Source organism: Terrapene carolina, unplaced genomic scaffold, assembly GCF_002925995.2.
Source record: "Terrapene carolina triunguis isolate 2854851 unplaced genomic scaffold, T_m_triunguis-2.0 Scaffold67, whole genome shotgun sequence".
Lineage (NCBI taxonomy): Eukaryota > Metazoa > Chordata > Testudines > Emydidae > Terrapene > Terrapene triunguis.
In genome coordinates, this window is record NW_020664418.1 from 27,071,634 (window position 1) to 27,093,512 (window position 21,879).

The 21,879-nt window shown below is 43.6% G+C and overlaps 1 protein-coding gene across 1 annotated transcript in view; it reads right to left on the reverse strand.

Moving 5' to 3' along the window:
- The window catches only part of TEX9 (testis expressed 9), a 43,173-nt gene that overhangs the window by 8,320 nt on the left and 12,974 nt on the right, over positions 1-21,879 (reverse strand). Inside the window, 5 exon segments of the mRNA XM_024204947.2 lie at positions 6,330-6,503; positions 11,060-11,142; positions 14,918-15,096; positions 18,157-18,239; positions 19,652-19,700. Of these exon segments, the coding sequence (XP_024060715.2) occupies positions 6,330-6,503; positions 11,060-11,142; positions 14,918-15,096; positions 18,157-18,239; positions 19,652-19,700 (568 nt within the window).

The following is a 21,879-nucleotide window of genomic DNA, read 5'->3' on the forward strand; positions in this document are numbered from 1 at the left end:
AAAAGGGACAATGCAGAGGCCTTAGATATCAATATTCACAACAGCCAGAACAGAAATTCGGGGCGGGGGGGGAGGGAGGGCACAAAAACTTAGATCCAGGAATGTGTCTTATGAGTAACATGCATCCCAGGGGTGTTTCTGGTGGAATAAACTTGCAAAGTCTGTTTCATATGAAGGCATATCACACTCTGAAGTTCAACAGCAGTGGGTTAGAAGTAGAATCTGAAGTCCACTGAATTTTTGGGGTTTGGCTAAAGTGAGATCAAGGACCAAATCACCCTGCTTATCTCCACTGTTCATTAGATTGTTCTTGAGTCAGTTTTCGCCTTCTTAAGGCAAGTGCACAATTTGTGTCTGGGGTTCTAGTCATTCAGACCTCTGTGTGTGTGTTTGTGTAGACCAGAGGCCCTCAAAGTGTGGGGCGTACCCCCCTAGGGGGATGTGGAGGAACATCCGGGGAGCATGCAGGGCCTGGGCCAGCCCTCAAGGGGGCGGGGAGTGAGTGCCACCCAGTCCCACCCCACCCCCAGCTCTGCTCTGGTCCCACCCACATCCCCGGCTCCAAGCCCCATGCCTGTCCCTGTCCCCAGCATTAGCACGGCTCTGCTCCCGGCCCTGCATCAGCCCTCAGCCTCGCCCACAGCGCCGTTCCTGGACTGGGGTTGAGGCTGGCGGATAAGGCCGGGAGCAGAGCCACACCTGGCTGCCTGTCCCTACCGCAACCTGGGTGTGGCTCCGCCCCTAGACTTGGCCCCGCTCCCAGTCCCAGACCCACCTCCAGCTGCGACCCCAACCTTGGCACCCTTGCCCCTGTCCTCATCCCCCACCCCCATCCCTGGAGCTGTAGCTCCACTCCCGGCCCCAGCTCCAGTGGGAGGTGAAGGGGGTGCAGACAGGTGTAAGGGAGGGCATGACCCTCAAAAGGCTGGGGACTGCTGGTGTAGACAAACTGCACTGTGAAGTGCTGCCAGCAGTACTCCATTATTTGAGACCAGTAATTCTAGTTTTCCTGCAGTACAACTCACTGTGTTGGCAAATTAAGGGTCTAACATTTCTTCCTTTTCTTCACTGTCCTGGTGTATTTTGTGGCCCCTAAATTCGATAAATGTGAACAAGTGCAAGGAGGTATTTAGTGCCAATGATTCAATGGCTACACTGCTCATGAATTCTCTCCCCACTAGGCAGATAACAATAAACACTTACAGAAATTTATCTTCAGAGTGCTTTGCAAACAGTTAATCCTCACCACAGCCCTGAGAGGCACACAAGCATTATCAACTCCTTTACAGAGGCAGAGTAAAGTGACTTGCCCAAAGGAAATTAAAGGAGTCAGAACTCAGAAGTTTCTGTCTCCCATCCCCTGTATCCATACCACTCATTCTCCCTGAGAGTACAGAGTTCACTCATCAAGAATTAATGAGTGAAAGAGAATGGGAGGAAGTGACATTTGCAGAGGGTTTGGGGAGTAGCAGAATTCAATTGTAGTGCCTGTTCCAGGGAAGGAGGTAGCATCCCCTTGAAGTTTGATACCATCCCTCTCTAGAACAGAACAAACAAGAAGATTGCTAAAATTATTTTAGGTGAGGTATAGCAGCACAGAGGATGGAAGCCAGCTGGTGAGTCTCTGTCTACATACACACAGAAGAGCAGCTGAGGAAGCAAAGAAACCTCAAAAGTTGCTGGGGAGCTAAGCAGAATCAAGAAAATATCCATCACAACCTCATTTCTGTATGGCTTAAATATTACCAACCATACAAAGATTACCTGGATTTTAAAGTAGCTTTTAAAATTCATCCGGACAATCAATGTCAAGTGTCATCCACTGTACACACATATGAATACGATAAGTTTGGGACATTGAAACAGAGACAAAAACAAGAATATACTACAGTATAATAATATACTTCTTTAGAAGTTAAGCTCTTCACTTGGTAAGGGTGCAGAGAAGATTACAAATTAAAAGAAAAGTTTTACGTTAGAGAAATGAAGCCAAAGGCACAAAAATAAAACAGAGGTTAAAACTCATGCTATCCCAACCCACATAAACAGACTCTCTAGACTCCAAAGATGTCAGTCTTCAATATCTGTGATCAACATAGTGCAGACTCAGCTTACGATATTCAGCCAAATTTTCGGAAACATATCTACCATTCATCTCTCTTTAATTAAATATTAATTAGTCTTGAATAATGTACTACAAACTTTGCCAAAGAACAAATAGCTTTCAAAACCAAAAGATCAAGTCTGTAAGAGATTTAACCATTTAAAAACAAGAATGATTTTTAAATCCATGTTTACTGGTAGTTAAAACTAAGTTTATGATTAAAAATATAAATGCTAATTCCCTAGAACATTGAAAATCATACTTGTAAATTAAAGAGAACTTTACTACTAACTAGATAACTACTTATACAGTACACACATTTTTGATTTCTTCTTCTCTGGCTCCTCAATCCTGTAGACAACTATTGCTATTACACATTACTATTTTCCTCCAAAAATGGAATATTCTCATTCCAGACAAAACCGATAGGATGACTGGACCCTTATTCAATTTACCTGCAAAACCCATAACTGTTTTTGGTTTGGTTTGGTTTGAAGTACTTGCACAAAACAGGTTTTTTTCAAATTCTCCACTTAGTAGTTCAAAAATGTCAATGCTACATCATTTTATTAAACATATAAGAATAAAATGAAAGCATGTTTAATCATTGCTACAGTGGAGTTTTATATCAAGGACACATGATTTAGGCTCCAAGTTATGTGTTCAGTTTTCATTTAATCATTTTTTTAGATAATTTTCTCTAGGTTGTTCAGATATGTTTGATTTTAAAATCGACCTCTCCAGCTCTGAATAATTAAAGAAAAAAAAACACATGCTGCTCTTAGCTTAAGTTCCAAACAAACAAAGCTGTGTATGTGGGCCATCTGGTATAACCAGGCACTTCACAACTTTGCATATGTGGCTTGTACTTGGAGCCAGGTTGGTTTGGTTCTGATTCCTTAAAATCGGAGTGTGATTATTTTAAAGGGACACAGTCAATTTACCAAAAAATAAAAACAAAGCAAGTGCACACACACATACACCCTTCCACCCCCATGTACCCACCCACCACCACCAAAAAACCACCCCTATGTTGAATGGTGTTTTATTTTAAATCTACTATTGTTACAACAAGGTTGCTATAACTAAAATAATTAGAGAAATTAAATATTTCTCCTACTTTTTGTTTCCTCCTTTGTGAACTTGACTGCACTTTGTGTATAGTCAGTGTCACCTGCCTCTAGGGATGTTCTACACAAGAATGAGGGGAAAAAATTAAATATAGGAAAATGTGATCGTAAAACCTTAAAACCGTTGGGGGACTCTGGGAGAAAATCTAAAACTATTCAATCTTTTTTTAAAATATTGGCTGACTGGACACTATCTTTAAATCAAAATGTACAGCATCAGTATAAGCAGAAGTCAGTATGTTAACTGCAGATTTGACTGTAAAGCAGGGCCGGCCTTACATAGGGGCGAACTGGGCGAAAGCCCAGAGATGCTGTTATAAACGGGGCGCCTCTGGAGCAATGGTGCACCTCCCCCTTGCTGCTCTGCTGGCATCTGCAGCCCCGCGGCTCTGCCCCCTGCTTTGGAGCAGCCCCTGGCAAACTGCTCCTGGGAGCTTCCCGTTTGCTGTACGGGGGAGGGAGGGAGGGAGGGAGGAGGGTGCTGATGTCAGGGTGTTCCCTGCCTATGTACCCCATCTCCGCAGAGCGGTGTGTGTGTGTGTGTGTGTGTGTGTCTGTGTGTGTGTGTGTGTGTGTGTGTGTGTGTGTGTGTGTGTGAGTGAGTGAGTGAGTGAGTGAGTGAGTGAGGAGGGCTCACCAAGAGAGGGAGGGAGCTGCTGGCGGCTGCTGCTGTATCTGAAAGAGCTTTCCTTCAGGCTGGTGAGTGCCGCTCTCTTAAAGGGGCAGCGTGCGGTCTCACACAGTGCCCCAGCTCACACATGCTGTCTGTTTCACACTCATCCCCCCAACACATACTTATATTGTTGTTGTTACTTGTTGGTACTTCCTGCAATGCATGTATGTTCTCTGTAATTTTATTCTTTCAAAGTGCTGTTATTTTATTTTTTTGACTGGTCTGTGCATTTCATAATTTTATTTCTCTCTCATGCTTACATTTAATTCTTTGAGTAGTGAGTTCTAAAATGCCTAACCTCTCCTGGCTGGAGTAAAACCCCCCAACCTAAAGCAAATACTCACCAGAAACCACACATCACTGAACAAAAACACTGACCCAGGAACCTATCCTTGTAACAAAGCCCGATGCCAACTCTGTCCACATATCTATTCAAGTGACATCATCATAGGGCCTAATCACATCAGCCATACCATCAGGGGCTCGTTCACCTGCACATCTACCAATGTGATATATGCCATCATGTGCCAGCAATGCCTCTCTGCCATGTACATTGGCCAAACCGGACAGTCTCTACGCAAAAGAATTAATGGACACAAATCTGACATCAGGAATCATAATACTCAAAAACCAGTGGGAGAACACTTTAACCTATCTGGCCATTCTATGACAGACCTGCGGGTGGCTATCTTAAAACAGAAAAACTTCAAAAACAGATTCCAAGGAGAGACTGCTGAGCTGGAATTGATATGCAAACTAGACACAATCAACAAAGGATTAAATAAAGACTGGGAATGGCTGAGCCATTACAAACATTGAATCTATCTCCCCTTGTAAGTATTTTCACACTTGCTTCTTATCAAACTGTCTGTACTGAGCCATCTTGATTATCATTTCAAAAGTTTTTTTTCTCTTACTTAATTGGCCTCTCAGAGTTGGTAAGACAACTCCCACCTGTTCATGCTCTCTGTATGTGTGTGTATATATATCTCCTCAATATATGTTTCACTCTATATGCAACCGAAGAAGTGGGTTGTAGCCCACGAAAGCTTATGCTCTAATAAATTTGTTAGTCTCTAAGGTGCCACAAGTACTCCTATTATTTAAAGTGGTACAATCAAATAATAGTGTCCTTCTAAAAGGTAACTTTAGCTTGTACTAACCTTAGCAGTGACAGTTTAAAAAACATTAGCTAAACACATAACTTTAGATACTGGGCAAATTAAGGTTGCTTATTTTCTAATTGTATTTTTAGTTATATCTGTAAAAAAAAACTTAAAATCTGCATGAAAATAAATGCAGTTCCAGCTATGATACCAATTGCAATGATGGAGTCAAATGTTAGTGAGTCACATACATAATTGTGATCGGTAAATATAAATGCCAAAATAATTAGAAAAATAAATTCCCTTTCTTAATAAAAGAGGAAAAAACCTTAATAACATATGTTAAAATTATGTTTTTAGTGAAAAACAATTGACTGAAATAGAGCAAATAATGGAATTAACACAGATTTTAAGCAGATTTTATTTATTTTTATGTATGTCTAATAAAGATAGTGTACAAAGTATCAAATGTTTGTTTCTGATATCTGTGTTGAAGTTCTAGAACTGATACCTCAAGGCTTGGGATTGGGAATATCTTGCTGTATTATCTCCTGATTGTTCTAAATTTACATATAAACTTTAAACGTGGCTTTAATTGGAGTTTGTATGTGTGTGTGTGTGTATATATATATATATATATATATATATATATATAATTAAAATTTTTTTTTTTAAATTTATATAACAATTAGATGCAGTGCTCCTGTCAGCTAATTCCTAAGTTATCTGCAAAAAACCTTAGAGTTTTCAGGTGCCTCAGTAGTCCCTGGAATCATGATTAAACTTTCCTCCCCCACCCCAAATCTGTAATGGCACCCTGGGTGAGCCAGGAGGGCCATGGGCTCTGGCAAGATGCAGCCCCCATGTGACAGCGCGAAGCCCGCCTTGAGCCACACGCTGAGCATCAGGCACCACAAGCCACCTTTCTGCGCTGCTGCTGTGGCAATACACCATATACCATGCAACCCTTACTTCTGTGCTGCTGCTGCTGGTGATGGCGTTGCCTTCAGAGCTGGGTGCCAGCACCCGCCAGTATCAGGCCGCCCTGCCAGTGCTTAATTTGTGCCAGGGCTGAGCTCTAGCCTCTGGCATCTCTTTCAATACAAATTAAACACTGGGGGAGGCAGCCAGGCCCAGAGGGGGAGCCCATGGGGGCCAGGAGTGATGGGGGGGGCAAAATACAAGGTTGCCGAGGGTGCCATTTTCCCTAAGGCTGGCCCTGCTGTAAAGCAATTCAGGTAAAGGATGTACTTGTGGCAATTATATATTTTTTCCTTCAACTAAGGCTAAGGAAATGAAATGAATGGCTGCATTACCTTTTCTACTGCAGTGAGCTGTTGCTGTAATCCTTCATTTTTCCTGTTAGCTTCCTCTGACAGCATTTTGTACTTTTCAATTTGAAACTGTTGAGTACTGACTGTTCGCTGGAGTCTAGCATGTTCTTCCTCAGTTTCTTTAACCCGAGAGTTTAAATTCCGATTCTCATCATCCTGTCAGTCAATAATTCGTAAATTTAGAAATCAATGAATGTTTTAAGAACGTGTTAGGATGAGAAAGCATTTTTCTACAACTTAATATGGAGTCATTAGTACATGTTTTTTGCAGATATTGTTGTGATCACTGGTGTCTTGTTGTTTTAAAAACTTTTTAAAAATTATTTCTCTCATAAGCAATACCTGATAATTCACAGTGGAGTTCACAATCAAGTTTGGTTAACAAAACAAAAAAATAATAATAATCTTAAATTTTGCTCTGAGTCAATACTTCAGTAAATTTTAATTTTCTACCAAATTTTGTCTAGTCTTATTTGAACAATATGCCAAATTAGATATATGCTTTAAATAAAACTTCAGTAATTTAAGGTTCAAGGCATGGAAGATCACAGCACAATACTGTGATAGCCATCATTAGTTATAGAATAACGTGTATAGTAAAGCCATGTAGATGTTCTACAAAGTAAATTGAGAATAGTAACATATTTGTGAGAATGTATATAAACAAATGTTTAAAAAAAAATCTCACTAAGAGAATTAAAGGGTTGATACTCTGAATTTTCATCACAATTACAAAAAAGTAATCAGTTCCCAACTTTTAGTGAGATCATTGATTTTTGAGTTACAATCACAGCTCATATTCTTGGATACCTCAAGTACCCAAATTCATGTTTATTTTAAAATCAAGTGGTATACAGCAACAGCTGAATTTTCATGTCCTATTTACCAAATTACATCCCTATTTTAAATAATGTTATGACTTAGAAATCATTTTTTCCCTTAGAGTATGAAATATCTTGAATATTGTCTTATAAATCAGTTGTAATACAGACAAGTCAAAAGACTTGGGGAAAAAAATCAAGCCACATCCAAAAGTGTTTGAGGAGAAAGTTTCTTCAACTTTTAAGAGAACAAACTTGCCCCATACCCCTGAAAAAAACAAACAAACATACTAACATGAACCTCCTTGAGAGGAAATAGGCCTTCTGCTATATCCCAAACTTCAACAAACAGTAAAAATTATACATGTTATGATATCCTGTATGCTACTTATACATAGGGTTGCCACGCGTCCGATTTACGACCAGAACGCCCAGTGTAAAAGGGACCGTAGAGACTCCGGTCAACACTGCTGACTGGGCCGTTAAAAGTCTGGTCGGCGGCGCAGCGGGACTAAGGCAGGCTCCCTGCCTGCCCTAGCTCCGCGCAGCTCATGGAAGCGTATGGCATGTCCCTGCCGAACCACAGCCAATGGGAGCTGCAGGGACAGCGCCTGCGGGCACGGGCAGCATGCACTATTCAGAACCGCCTGGCCGTGCCTCCACCTAGGGGCTGGACATGCCAGCTATTTCTGGGAGCAGCACGGAGCCAGGGCAGGCAGGGAGTCTGCCTCAGTCCCGCTGCACTGCCGATCGGAACCCGCCTGGCCAGAGCCCACACCCTGAACTCTCTGCCCCAGGTTGGAACCCCCTCCCACACCCTAACTTGCTCCCAGACCCTGCACCCCCACCCCAACCCCCTGCCCCAGGTCGGAACCCCCTCGCGCACTCTAACTCCCTCCCAGAGCCCATACCCCAGCCCCGAGCCCCCTACCGCACCCAAATTCCCTTCCGGAGCCCGCGGCTGAGGCTGGGGCCGGGAGCAGGAGACTCAGCTAGGAGCTGAGGCTAGGAGCAGGAGCCTATTTCTCTCTCTGCTCAGGTGGAGACCATTCCATGAGAACAATCCTCAGTCCACAAATGCCTCCCAGTGGTCAAACATCCCAGAGCCCTCCCTTATAGAACCATTGCCTGAACCATCTGTTGATCGTCATATTGTCTCTCCTTCATTCTCCTCCTCTAAGGAGGGGTAGAATCATGATGAAGGTCACCCGAGCCTCCATTTCTTTAAGCATCTTCCCCAGCCTGGCATAGTCTTCCTTGATGTGTCTCAGAGAGAATCTAGCAGTATCATTTGTTCTTCAGAAGGAGGATCAGTGGATTCTTTCCTGCTCCCATTAGGCTTCTCTTCAGCTTTGGGTCCACAGCCCATGTCTTAGCTCCCGGCAGATAGCACACCCTTGTATTTTCTGGATCAGCTCTGGTGAAAAGCCCACCTGTTTTTCTTAGTAAGGAGTCCCCAGTCAAATAGACCTATCTCTTCCTAGTGTTGGTGTGATTCTCTGGCCCTTATAGCCCCACCCAGAGCAATATAAGGGTGGTACCGCCCCAACCCCCATCAATTCCTTCACACTGGACTCTAAGGCCTGGTCTACACTAACACCCCAATTCGATCTAAGGTACGCAACTTCAGCTACGTGAATAACGTAGCTGAAGTCGACATACCTTAGTTCGAATTTACCGCGGTCCACACGCGGCAGGCAGGCTCCCCCGTCGACTCCGCGGTACTCCTCTCGCTGAGGTGGAGTACCGCAGTCGACGGCGAGCACTTCCTGGTTCGAATTATCGCGTCCAGACCAGACGCGATAAATCGAACCCGGAAGTTCGATTGCCAGCCGTCGAACTACCGCGGTAGTGTAGACATACCCTAAGATGGGAAACTGATGCAGAGGGGACAGAGGGTGGTTCATGGAATACAGTCTTCACCCACATCTTGAAGAACAGTAACAGTGTATTTTTTTCCTTTTAGTGGTTGCAGACATGTATTTCACTAGTACGAAGTGGGGCTCAGAGTCTACTGAAATAGCGATTGCAGAACTGCCTTCCCAAAGTTTGTATCTGACTTGATGCCATAGTAATTGCATAATGTTTCTCAAAAGTACGTACAGAAGACCATGGTGCAGCCCTACAAACATCCAATATTGAAACATTGCTGACAAATGCTATCAATTTGGCCTGAGGCCTTGTCAAATGACCCTATAACATCTGTGGGGGCATGGTCTGAGCTACTTCATAAGCTGTAGTAATACAGGAAGTTATCCACCTGGCAACTGTCTGCACAGAGACCACCTGCCCTTCCATCCCATCCACATAAGAGACAAAAAGTCAACTTGATGAATAAATGATTTGGTCTTTTCCTGATAGAACACCAGGCACCACCTCACATCTAACTTATGAAGCCGTTGTTCATCTGCATTTGAGTGCGGCTTAGGAAATACAGGTAAATAAATAACCTGGTTAAGGTGAAACTACTCTGGCCAAAACTTTGGATGTAGCCTCAAGAAAACTTTGTCTTAGAAGACTGTGTATGGGAGGCTTTGCCATAAGGCCCTGCATTTCACTGACTCTTCTTGTGGAAGTTATAGCAACAAGAACGACTGTCTTTTAGGAAAGGAGAGACAATGGATCAAGTTGCTAATGGCTCAAAAAGGACCAATGAGGATGGCCAGAATAGCACTCCTCCAAGAAGAGAAGAAAGAGTCTCTCTGAGCATTGGAATGATTCTGATTAGTTTTTATGAGTTCTACTCCTCAGGGCACCAGGGGAAGGGGACCAGTGTCGTCTTCTCCAAGGAGAAGAATCTGGATCTGGCAGCCTATCAGGGGTCCGCACCAGCTCAAAAGACTGACAGCCCTGATGATCTGCAAAGGGCCCCAGGGCCAAAACTGACTTCCTGGCATGTTCCATGCGGTGCTATTTTAAACGTAAGTCCTGAGCAACCTGAATTCTTTCCTTAAAGAAGCAACAAATGGAGAACTTTTCCTTAACATGCCCCTCTCCTAGACAGAGTAAACATTACATGTGGAGGATCACTTTGGGGGATAGCCACCCCATACAAAAGACAGTGCTTAAATCCTGGTGAGGGCACAGCATCATGTAACATTATAAATGGAAGTAATTCCTACACTAATAGCTACAAGGATACTACTAATTAACTATTTACAGATAATCTCACTGTTGTCATTAGAAAGTGTGATGTAAAATCTGCACGGGAAGCTCCAACACAAGCTGTGGGCGGTGAGAAGGAACCGAGGGGGGTCGGAGTGCCACTGACCTTATATAGCCATAGGAGGGGCTGCTATGAGGGCCAGATAATGCAACCACCGCCCTGGCAGGTACTGCTAAGCAAAGTTCTCCGCTTCAGTACACTTGGCATGCATGCATCTGAGTGCAATATTTGTCTACAACCAATTGAAGAAGAAATTTAGTTATCACAGCTATCACAGAATTGCACTGGGAGAGAGGTGATCTCTAAGGTAAACTAGCCCCAAACCATTTAGGGTTTTGCACCTTCTAACACCTTAAATAGCACCAGAAATAGGCAGTCAGTCAATATAGATCACGCAGTACAAGTGTAATATACTCTGTTTTGAAAACTGCTCCTTGCCTATAAATTGGATCACACAGAATATGATGGTTTAAAACATCCTATGAATTTTTTTAAATTATACTTTTAAATCTTTAGACTAAAGATTAAATATGTATGAAACACAGAAAACAATATTCTAGGCTCTGGATTCATAAAGAGGAAAAATAGTAATGTAGAACCCTCACTGTCTAATAACTGAAGCTATAGCATCCCACTATGTATCCTAATATAGCCGAATTAACAACAGCGTTAAATGGAAGGGGAACATATTCAGTCTCTACTGAATAAGAACACTCAATTCTTACCTTTTTACTACATTCACGTACTATACTATCCAGCTCCTCCTGCATAACACGCAGCTTTGCCTTAAGAAATCTGATCTGGGCTTCTGTGAATTTAAATAGTCACATTTAATACCCTTAACTTATAAATACTTCTATGAAATATGACTGATTTTTATTTGCTTTGATTCAAACTGGATCACGTTAGGAACAAATTGTTGTCAACTGCAGACTTGTTTACAAAATACACCATACATACTGTTTAATGCAATTATGCAAAAAACTGATTTCCAAATAAATTTTTCATGTAATTTGCTTGTTCTTAGACCAAGTTGTGGATAGCATTTTTTTTTTTTAAAGACTTACTAAATTCAGCACTCTTAAAACGTAAAAAAATGATAATTGTGGAAATGGCATCTCTATGCTGATCCACAGCACAGGTAGAGATTGGATTGGAAGTGCAAGCTTCCCCAAAACTGTCATGACAATGTGCCTCAAGGAACCACACCTAAAAGTGAGAAGGTAGTGCAGTCTTCATGCAGATTCAGCCCAAAGCCCCTCTGCTGTGACTGACTGCCATTAAGAATGTCTACTATGAGGGTGGTATCTGTGACAGGGAACTGAACTGGGATCACCAAATCATTTCACATAGGTCAGTGCAATAGCTGTCGGATAGTTACTACTATCAATTTTGGCTGGATTTTAAATACGCAAATGGCTCTATGTTACATTACTCTTGAGCCATCTAGCTTTCAAGCAGTAAGTGCTGAGGGTTTTTGTTCAGTTACAGTGAAATTCACCCATCCCTGCTTAAAGCTTGAGTAACCGGCTTTTGTGGAGGTAACTTTGTGGGGGCTCGGTGGATGGAACTGACACCTCAAACCACAGGCAAGCCACTATTCTAGCAGAATGGAACAGACCATTACCTCTCTAGGTTATTTACATGAGATTTTTGGGCCAGTGGATAATCCATTTATTGTGAACCCAGTAACCTCTCTTTGTCTGTCACCAATGATTCCATTTGTACTGGCCTATTTAGAACATTAACTGCTAAATTCTGGTGTCCAGGAGACATTCAGGCATGTATTCCAACTGTCTGTGGATGATCTGAGAAGCGGAAATCAGTCCAAGGTCTTTTTCAGCTTCCAGATCTGGTTATGGAAACAGTCTCCAATGCTCAAACATAGAGTTCAATCAGTAACTCTCTCAGGCTAGATAACCATGTGGTGTTAGTTCAAGATGCCTTGTTCCCATTGCCAGACACTAAATTAATCCCTTTCTCCATCCTGAATTTATATAGCAGATGGTTCTAATATTCTCCATAGCACACTTATATTTTAGTTGAGAACTCAGGGTCACAAAATAAATAATATGAGAGATTCACATAGATTCTCCTTGATAGGTATTCCCAAAGTGTCTCATACAAATCACAGAAGGCCGAAGATCAAGCAACTCCTACCTTGAATCCTCTGTCAAGTACTGATTGTTATCACCATGCAGTTAGACACCAACATCATAGCATTTTGACAATGTAATAAACCTCTAACTTCACGCTTCCTTTCACACTATGGGTCTATGTGACGGGGTGTATTGGGCCCTTTGAGGCCTCCGGCTGAAGCCTCCTGGTTCTACCACACCCCACCCCAGGAAACAGGGCTGGCTCCAGGCACCAGCTTGTCAAGCAGGTGCTTGGGGCAGCCACTCCGGAGAGGGGCGGCATGTCCAGCTACTCGGCGGCAATTCGGCGGACGGTCCCTCACTCCGGCTCGGAGCGAAGGATCTCCCGCCGAATTGCCGCCGCAGATCGCGATCGCGGCTTTTTTTTTTTTTTTTTTGGCTGCTTGGGGCGGCCAAAACCCTGGAGCCGGCCCTGCCAGGAAAGGAACAGCAAAGATGGATCCCTTAGGCCTGCCTAGAATAATTGCAGAGAAGTAGCCAATCAGAGTGCAGCAGGCTCAGTTAAAAGTAGCTGTAGGGCCTAAGCACGTCAGTGCCTTACTGCGACCAGAGGAGCAAGGAAGGATGCTCTTTTCTGGAGCTCACGGGAGAACCAGAAAATGGGTTCTGGTGGCACTGGTATTTAATGTGAAAGAAGAGGAGTTGAGAACTTCAGCCCCAAGGTAAGGGTGAAGAGAAAGGGGCTATGTGGGAAGAGGCTCAGGGAATAGCAGCGGTGAACAAGAGGCAGTGGTATGTGGCTACTGTTTATAAGCTCCCTGGATTGGGACCCAGAACAGTAAACAAGCCCGGGTTCCCCCACCGGCCACTAGTGAAGTGGCCAAATCCTCAAGAAGGGGACAAGTTTCGTTTACAGCCCAAGCAAAAGGCTGGAATTTAAAGGGTTCAGGGACAGGGCTGAAGACCCTGATAAGGGCAGACACATTGTCTGGTGAACTCTTTGTTACCACCCACCCCCAGAAGGGGACTGAAGTTAAGGAGTGACCTGGCTGGAGAGCTGGGACACTAGACAACTGTTGAGGACACAGAGTCTCCAGGGAGAAAGCCCTGGGGGTAGTGCTCCAGAACAGGGCAGAGACAGGCTTAAAGCTAGCCCAGAAGGGGCTGAGAACTGCTCAGAGACACCAAAAAGGGCACACTGATAGTCCTTGTTGGACCTTTGTCACCCCGGAAGGGATTAGTCCATTTCAGACTGTGTGTGACTTAGCCAGTGGGTCAGCCCTCCAAAGATGTGCCTGCAAAGGTCAACAACTTAGAGGAGGCACCAGGAAAAAGTGCAGGATCACACACCGCTGACAGGAGGTGCCCATGAGAGGTGAGTGCACCCTGTCACAGACACCACATAAACCATTTCATAACCAGGGCCGGCTCCAGGCACCAACATTCCAAGCAGGTGCTTGGGGCGGCAATCTGCAAGGGGCGGCAGTCTGTGTGTTTTTGCCACCCCAAGCAGCGCGCCGAATTGCCGCTGTGGACAGCGGGGGCAGTCCATGTGCCGTTAGGATGGCACGTGCGTTTCCGCGGCGGCGGCAATTTGGTGGCAGCTTCTATGTTCAACTGCCATTCTATGTTCAGCGGCAATTCGGCAGCAGCTTCTGTCTTCCAGCTGAAGACAGAAGCTGCCGCCGAATTGCCGCCGCCGCCCTAACAGCACACGGACTGCCCCCGCCATCTGAGGCGGCAATTCGGCGCGCTGCTTGGGGCGGCAAAAACAGTAGAGCCGGCCCTGTTCATAACTCTACCAGCTTGTCATACCACAGCCAAAAAGGCAAGTGTGCATCATGCCTTTAGCTTCACTGACAAAATGCTACGATCCCTTCTCACATTCTAGTTATTTCTACGCCAAGTGTAAAAACACCATTTGGAGTGAGAAAGATCCAAAGGTTCGTCATTGAAGCATTGTAGCTAAAACATTACTTCATAAGCTACTTACCCAAGATCCACAGCATGGATCTGCTGAAAGGATTTAGCCCTAAAGACAAAGGCTGTGAAAGGATTTTTATCTTATGGAAATACAGCCTTAAAACCAAATCCTGTCCTCGGATACATATTTGCAACTCCCAATGAAGTTAAAAAAAGTTATGCACTGATCTAAAGTCACAATTTTGTCCCAAGTAACTCACATGACCTCCTTCCAGAAGAGGCTGATGCACTGCTAAAGAACAAAGGTAAGCTAGGTTTCCAGTGGAGTGGGGACACCAACCCATTCTTTCCATGTTGATTTGTATGTCCTGGGAATCCACACAGAAAAAAGTCCCATCTTGTTCCCCTCATTCACTCCCCAGAGCAGTAATCTGAACATAATTTAAGAGTTATAGAACTTTCTCCTATAATCTATACAGAAATGATAAAATATAGGGTTTTTCAGAAGATCCTAACAGTAAGGAACCAAGGATAAGAAAATGCATAGCTATAGGAACCTACCTGTTCCAATTTCATTTCCTACACTTGGAATAATATCATCATCTAGACTTTCAAGCAAGTCTCCTTCCTCCAGTTTTCCTTCAATTTTGCTAATTGTCTTTGCAAGAGAAAAATCTGTGAAGTCCTCCAGGACGGCAACATCATCAGCAGCTTTTATATCAATGCTTCTTAGTTTTGCACTAAAATTCCATAATAAGAAATTTCTAGACTGAAGTTATGATATTCCAAATAAGCTACAAAAATACTTAAATGGCAGTCATTTATAATTGTACAAAACCATTTAGCTATGTGCAGTCTGCTATTACCTTCATCTTTTACATTAGTAAAAAAGATATAATGCCAAGTTTGTTCCGTTTACCAAAAAATCTTTCCTACGTTCAAATTAGGTTCAAACTGGTAGCAACAAGTATCATCTACTGGCCTTCACGCCCAAGTCACTGTAGAACAGGGATGGGCAAACTTTTTGGCCCGAGGGCCACATCTGGGTATGGAAATTGTATGATGGGCCATAAATGCTCACGAAATTGGGTGTTGGGATGCAGGCTCTGGGGTGGGCTGGGGATGAGGGGTTGGGGGTGTAGGAGGGTGCTCCGGGCTGGGACCAAAGGGTTTGGAGGGCGGGAGGGGGGAATCAGGGCTGGGGCAGGGAGTTGGGGTCAGGGGTGCAGGCTCCGGGCGGCGCTTACCTCAAGCAGCTCCCAGAAGCAGCAGCATGTCCCCACTACAGCTCCTACGCAAAGGCACGGCCATGCAGCTCTGAGCGCTGCCTTGTCCGCAGGCGCCGCCCCTGCAGCTCTCATTGGCTGTGGTTCCTGGCCAATGGGAGCTGCGGGGGCAGCATGCGGAGCCCCTTGGCTGCCCCAACGCATAGGAGTCAGAGGGGAGACATGCCACTGCTTCTGGGAGCGTTGCAGAGCGGGGCAAGCCCCCGACCCCACTCCCCGGCTGGAGTGCCAGAGCAGGGCAAGCCCCAGATCCCGCTCTCCAGCGGGAGCTCGAGGGCCAGATTAAAACGTCTGGAGGGCCGGATGCGGCCCCTGGGCCGTTGTTTGCCCACCCCTGCTGTAGAAGGAAGAAATAAAACCCTTTGATTCAAATTCTGTGTGATAGCCATATTGTGTGCAGAGAAACTCATCTTCTTAGTGACAGGAGGCTGCAATAGCAATGATTATTTAGCCTGGAAAGGGAAGTCTTTATTAAGATATTTAAAATTACAACATAAGTGTTCCTTTTGATTAAGATAATCTATCTACATTGGTCTTCTCCCATAGACACTGTTGATCATTCTCCCCTCTCTTGGCTTCTGCAACTCTGTCTTCTTCTGCTTCCCCTCCAACCTTTCTGACCTCTTCTCTGGTATCTCCTATGGCCACTCCATGTACTCCCCTCTCACTATCAGTTGGCAATGGCATCCTTCAGAATTCTGTCATACTCATTCACTATTTCTTCTTTGGTGACCTTCATCTGTTCTAAATTCAGATTTCCAAATCCATTTTGCTTGTCCTGATTTCAGCTTCCTGTCCTATTTCACATCTACTATATCAAATTCACTCACCCCCCAAGACTGAGCTGCTAATCTCTTTTATTAATCCCTCTCTGCTCTCCTATTCCTGACAATTCTGCTATCCTCCATCTCAAGTGCACAACCTTGGTGTCATCTTTGACTCCTTACTCTTTCCCCCTCACAGCCAGTGACTCTTGCTGTTTCATCTAATTCTACTGAAGCCCACCCCTCTCTCTGTTATACATATGCTAAAATTTACCATCTCATCCCTTGATTACTGAGATATTCCCCTTACTCTGCTCCCACCTCCATTCTATCAAAAATGCTATTTGTCCCTCTCCTGCTACTTGAAATGTCAACTGTCTCCCTCTGATGGGGTTTACAGACCCCTCACTAAGACTAAAGAAGCAGTACTGGGATAAGAAGGCCCCGCCCTTCAGCAGTTTCAGAGCATGCTCCAAATGGATGGCCTGCTTAAAAGGAGACGGATAGGGAAGGAGGGGAAAAGTGAAGGAGAGACTGGCTGCAGGCAAGTAGCCAGGCTGTAGCTTCTGGGACAGAGAGATCCATCTACAGGGGAAGAATCTGGACTCTGGGTAAGACCCAACTGAGCAGCGAAGGGCTTGACTCCCTTTTTCTTGCCTCTTCCCCACTTCTCCCTGACAAGGAGGAGCAAGTGAACACTGGAAAATGAGCTGGGAACACCCCACAGACTATTTGAACTATTGAGACTGTGAGAGCAATCCTCTGCTGAGAGGGAAGCAAAGCACCATGACCATGCTACAAACTGAAGCGAGAACAGGAGGAAAAAGATGTAGCCCTGAGGAGGTTAGTTTTTTGTACCAACCAGAGGGAACTGAGACTCTCCTCATTACTTGGGCTGGGACCTTGTGGAGTGGTAGGGCCTGGGGTCCCCAACCCTTCCCCCTCCACCTGACCAGGGGAACCCAGGGAGCACCAGGGGATGGGAGAACTGTAACTCGACCACTAGGCCTTCATATTGCTTGGCAAGGCCATCCCAAGACTCAGACTGTTGAGCCATGGGCCTGACCCCTAGGCCTGCTAGCCCTTAGTGAACCCTACTACACTCCCTTTCTAAGTTTTATACCATATCAAAAGCACTTTATAAAGAGATTAGGGCTAGTAGATTAATTTTCTCCCTACCCCCATCAATCAAAACTTCTCACAATATTAAAGTACCCTACAAATTTTGCCCCTATCTTTGCCTGTTGTCTGTCATCTTGGTGAATCTTGAGCTCAGATACCACTGTAATGGGCACACTAAAATATGTAGATAGATGCCTTTGGGACCTATGGGCCTTACTCTTCCCCTTTTTCAGCTGCAATGACTCTGAACTGCTGTGCTCAAGCGCATTCATTCCAGGTGCCTCTAGTAGAATGCTTTCCAAACCAGGACCAATAGGTAGAGATCTGCTTATTCCTCTTTCATTGAGACGAAGTTTAAATCACAGCCTTGACAAGTCCTTTGTTTTAAATTTGTGATAAGCCACAGTTTCATTGCTGTAGTGTTAACCATGGCTACTCATTAAAGATTTCCAGCTGCTTTATGTAGGCGAGCATAGAGCAGAAATAAGATTAAGTAAACTGTAAGACATTTCAGACACAAAGTATATTTGTATAAATGTGTATCAATATAAAAAAAATCAACTAAAACTATTCTCGTTTCATTACCAGAGTATAAATTTTAAATAAATGCAGTGTACAATTAATGTACCTTGAAGTTGTTCTCTTTCCCTTACTGCCAGAGTGTGGTCTGTTCTGAACTGTAGACATGGAACCAGATTTCTTGTTTGGTTGCTAGGGGAAAAAGGTATTATCATAAATATGATCCTGACTACTGAAATCATGACACTTTTTCTAGCACAACTATTTTTCCATTTTCCTGTAGTCAAACTATGACAGTCAAAAGGAATATTTTAAACAGTCTGATTTTCAAAGCCTGAGACACCCAAGAAACTAAAACTCTTTTTGCCTAATTTGCAAATGTTTTTACTGCTACTGCATGTGCAGACTTGTTATCTGCATGTACAAGTGACTAAACACCTATTTATTTGCACACTCAAAACTGACTTGCATGTGCAGTCATGAGTATGCACAAATAAAGTACACAACTGTTACTGAGACATTAATGTACAAACACTTCTAATGTACTACAACTAAATAAGCAAGATTATTCCACCTAGACACCAAGCTGAATCCATCATACACTTGGCTCATGAGTACAATCTCAAGTTAACAGACATTGCTGTTGACAGCGTTTGCCACCCCTTCTAAGTCACCAATGGAATTAACATATTTTTAGTCTTGCTATATCTTTCTTCTGCAGTAAAGTTACTGAGTAACTTTCTGATCTTACTCCCAAATTAAGAGTCTCCAAGAATCAGCTTTCTTTGCTACGGTCTTTCTTAAAGGAAACACTGTGGAAACTTTAGCTGAATCCCTAAAGGATGCAATGTAGCTAAAGCTTAAGAGGCTAGTGAGTCTTTGCATTTGTTCCTGGCCTTGTTTATCCATTATTTTCTTCTCATAATATCCAGTTATTTTGCTCGTTAACTTCTTTAAGAGGACTTTAATTGAAAAATAATAGTATTGCCATTAACATTACACTGACAAGAGAAGAAATACACAGAAATTTTGTCTAAGAAAAAGGCAGTATTATAAAATTTTACGTGTCACTTTTAATCTAAGGATCTCAAAATGCTATACATACTGAAATAATAGCTCCATTTTACATAGTTTCTGGGCCATATTTTACTCCTAAGAGCTTGTCTACACTTGAAATGCTACAGCAGCACAGCTGCGTCACTATAGCACTTCAGTGTAGACACTAACTATGCTGACAGGAGGGGTTCTCCTGTCAATAGGTAATCCACCTCCCCGAGAGGCAGTAACTATGTTGAGCTAGCACTGTCTGCACTGAAGGTCAGGTCAGTTGAACTATGCTGCTCTGGGGGTGTGGATTTTTCACATCTGAGTGGCATAGGTAAGCTGACAATGTTCTAGCGTAGACCAGGCCTAAGTGACTAGTGTAAGGTGACCTAGCAAGTCAGTAGCACAGCAATTTGCAAAAATAGAACCCAGGAGTCCTATCTCCCAGACTTCTGCTTTAAACACCCCATAGATTTTCACCACTCAGTACAGTTTCTAGAATGGTAGACATATCTGATCTGGTAATTCCATTAAAGAGCAAAGTTTGCGGATTTCAGTACCTTAATATGCGAAAGTGTAAGGATTGGCAGTTCAGGAGAAAGCACGTCTCTGAAAAGAAAAATAAAATGAAAGTAAATTGTTTTGTAAACTCATAATAAAACAAATACTTAAAGAAAAAATATTCCAAAATGAATTGTGCTTTTTATTCTGCTGGTTCTGACATTTTACATACATCAGACCAAAACAGTAAAAGTGAACGTAAAATTGGAGAAAATGTACCAACTGCTTTTTTTACTAAAATTATTTTAATCCAATAAATCCAGTTGGTTTGGGAATTCAGTGTCTTCAATGATAAAGAGTAAAAGAAGATCAAGACTAAGGGCTGATCAGTGAAAGAAAGTTTAAATAGTTTACCATGTGATAGGCTGAGATGAATTAAATTCCCAATGCATCTCTGTGGAAGCAAATAAAAAAAAAACTCTGCAAATAACTTATTTATGTGATTTCTTACCCATTTCTTAAGCCTCCTTCACTGCTGATCATAAAGGGATAGAATTGTAGTCCTGACTGATCCCACACACAGGGACATAGGTTTTATTCCCCCATATATCTCACTTACACAGGATGCTCCTGGTATGGTACATCTATTTAAAGGTCATTGTTTGCATAAATAACAAAAAAAGTGGTGATGCTATTCTCAGCCTCTACTCAAGAGGTCTGTTAGTAAACAATACTACTAACTAAACAGGGGAGGAGGGAGTGCTATGTGGGGATTGGTGATGATCATGTGACTTGTGGTGTTCCATGTGACTTTCCAAGACCATATTTTAAAAGTCTGTGGCTCAGTGGGCTAGGTAGGGAGTGGAGGTATCACCTACAGTTGGTCTTTCTATGGTAACAAACTTGATAAGACAGTCAGGAAACTTGGTTGAACAGAACTGTGAAAAAGCCTAGGAGGTGCCTAGGGCCAGGACATCAAAAGACCCTGAGGATGGTACAATCAGAAGAAAATAACCTGGACAAAATAGCATGGCGGGAAGTTAACACTTTCACTTAGCGAACTGGGATTTCAGCAAAGGTGGGGAAAAGCCCCCATCTCCTTCTACAGCCCTCTACCAACAGGGCAAAAGGATTGCTGATCCTAGTAGGGGTCTAGAAAAGGAAGTGCAGTCCATCTTGAGTGAAGACCTTGTGTGGCCCTGTGAAGGTGGACCCTAAGCAATCATGGGAAGAACTGTGTGTTCTGAGGAAGGCCGGAAGATGATTTTAGACTTGTTCTGGCCCCTCCAGAAGTGGTGGAGGAATTGCATGACTTAGCCAAAGGGCTAAATCATATCAAGGATCCAACACTGCTGAGTCAGAGGACCACCAAAGGAAGAAAGTGGATGAACCCAGAGTAGGAACGCTGACGCAGATATCCTCCTTGGCTTCCAACTGGGTAAAATGATCAGATATGAATGGCCATCCACACTGTTTTGCCCTTGCTACTTCCTTATGGTAATACCCCTTCCTGGACTCCTTCTCTGCCCTGTTCCTAAATCTCTAACAGGCCTCTTCCTATCTCTGTTCCACCAGCCTCTGACTATTTTCCCAGCTCTCTTGCCTTCTGCTGTGACAAGTCCAACCCTAGGCCATTCTTCCACTCCCCATCTTTCCAGCGAACCACAGGCTTTTTCTTTTATAGTCTTGGCTGGTTACCTGACTCCCTCAGCCATACAACTCCAAACAATCCCTCCTGCAGACATTTCCAGTGTTCCTGGTCTTAAATGGACAAACCCTAAATTATGCTTGGAGACATAGCACCTGCTCTTAAAGATGCTCCCTGACTGTTACAGGCAGAAACAGAGAACCCCAAACTATTTGACCAGATATTGAGAGCTGAAAATTAGGTTACAAATTAAATAGGTTAAAAAAAAGGAGAGTGTGCTGGCCGTAAAATGCTTTTTTTTTTTAATTGTTTTCAGACACATCTGCCACCTATTACTTGATATTAAAAATTAGAGAAATTTTCTTCCCTCTGCATCTTTTTACTCCTTTTATTCCACTCTAAACCAGCTGTCACACCTGTACCTGTAAGGGCTGTCAGAGGTGTACTACCAAATACCATTTTGGACTTAAGCATGTAACAGATTTCTCCCCTGTGACTGACTAAGGGTGCTTGCCTTATGCTCTCTCCTGAAATTTCAACATCCATGTGCCACTGACTCCAGGTGGCTTCTCCTAAGCCAGGGGTCGGCAACGTTTGGCACGTGGCTCGCCAGGGTAAGCACCCTGGCGGGCTGGGCCA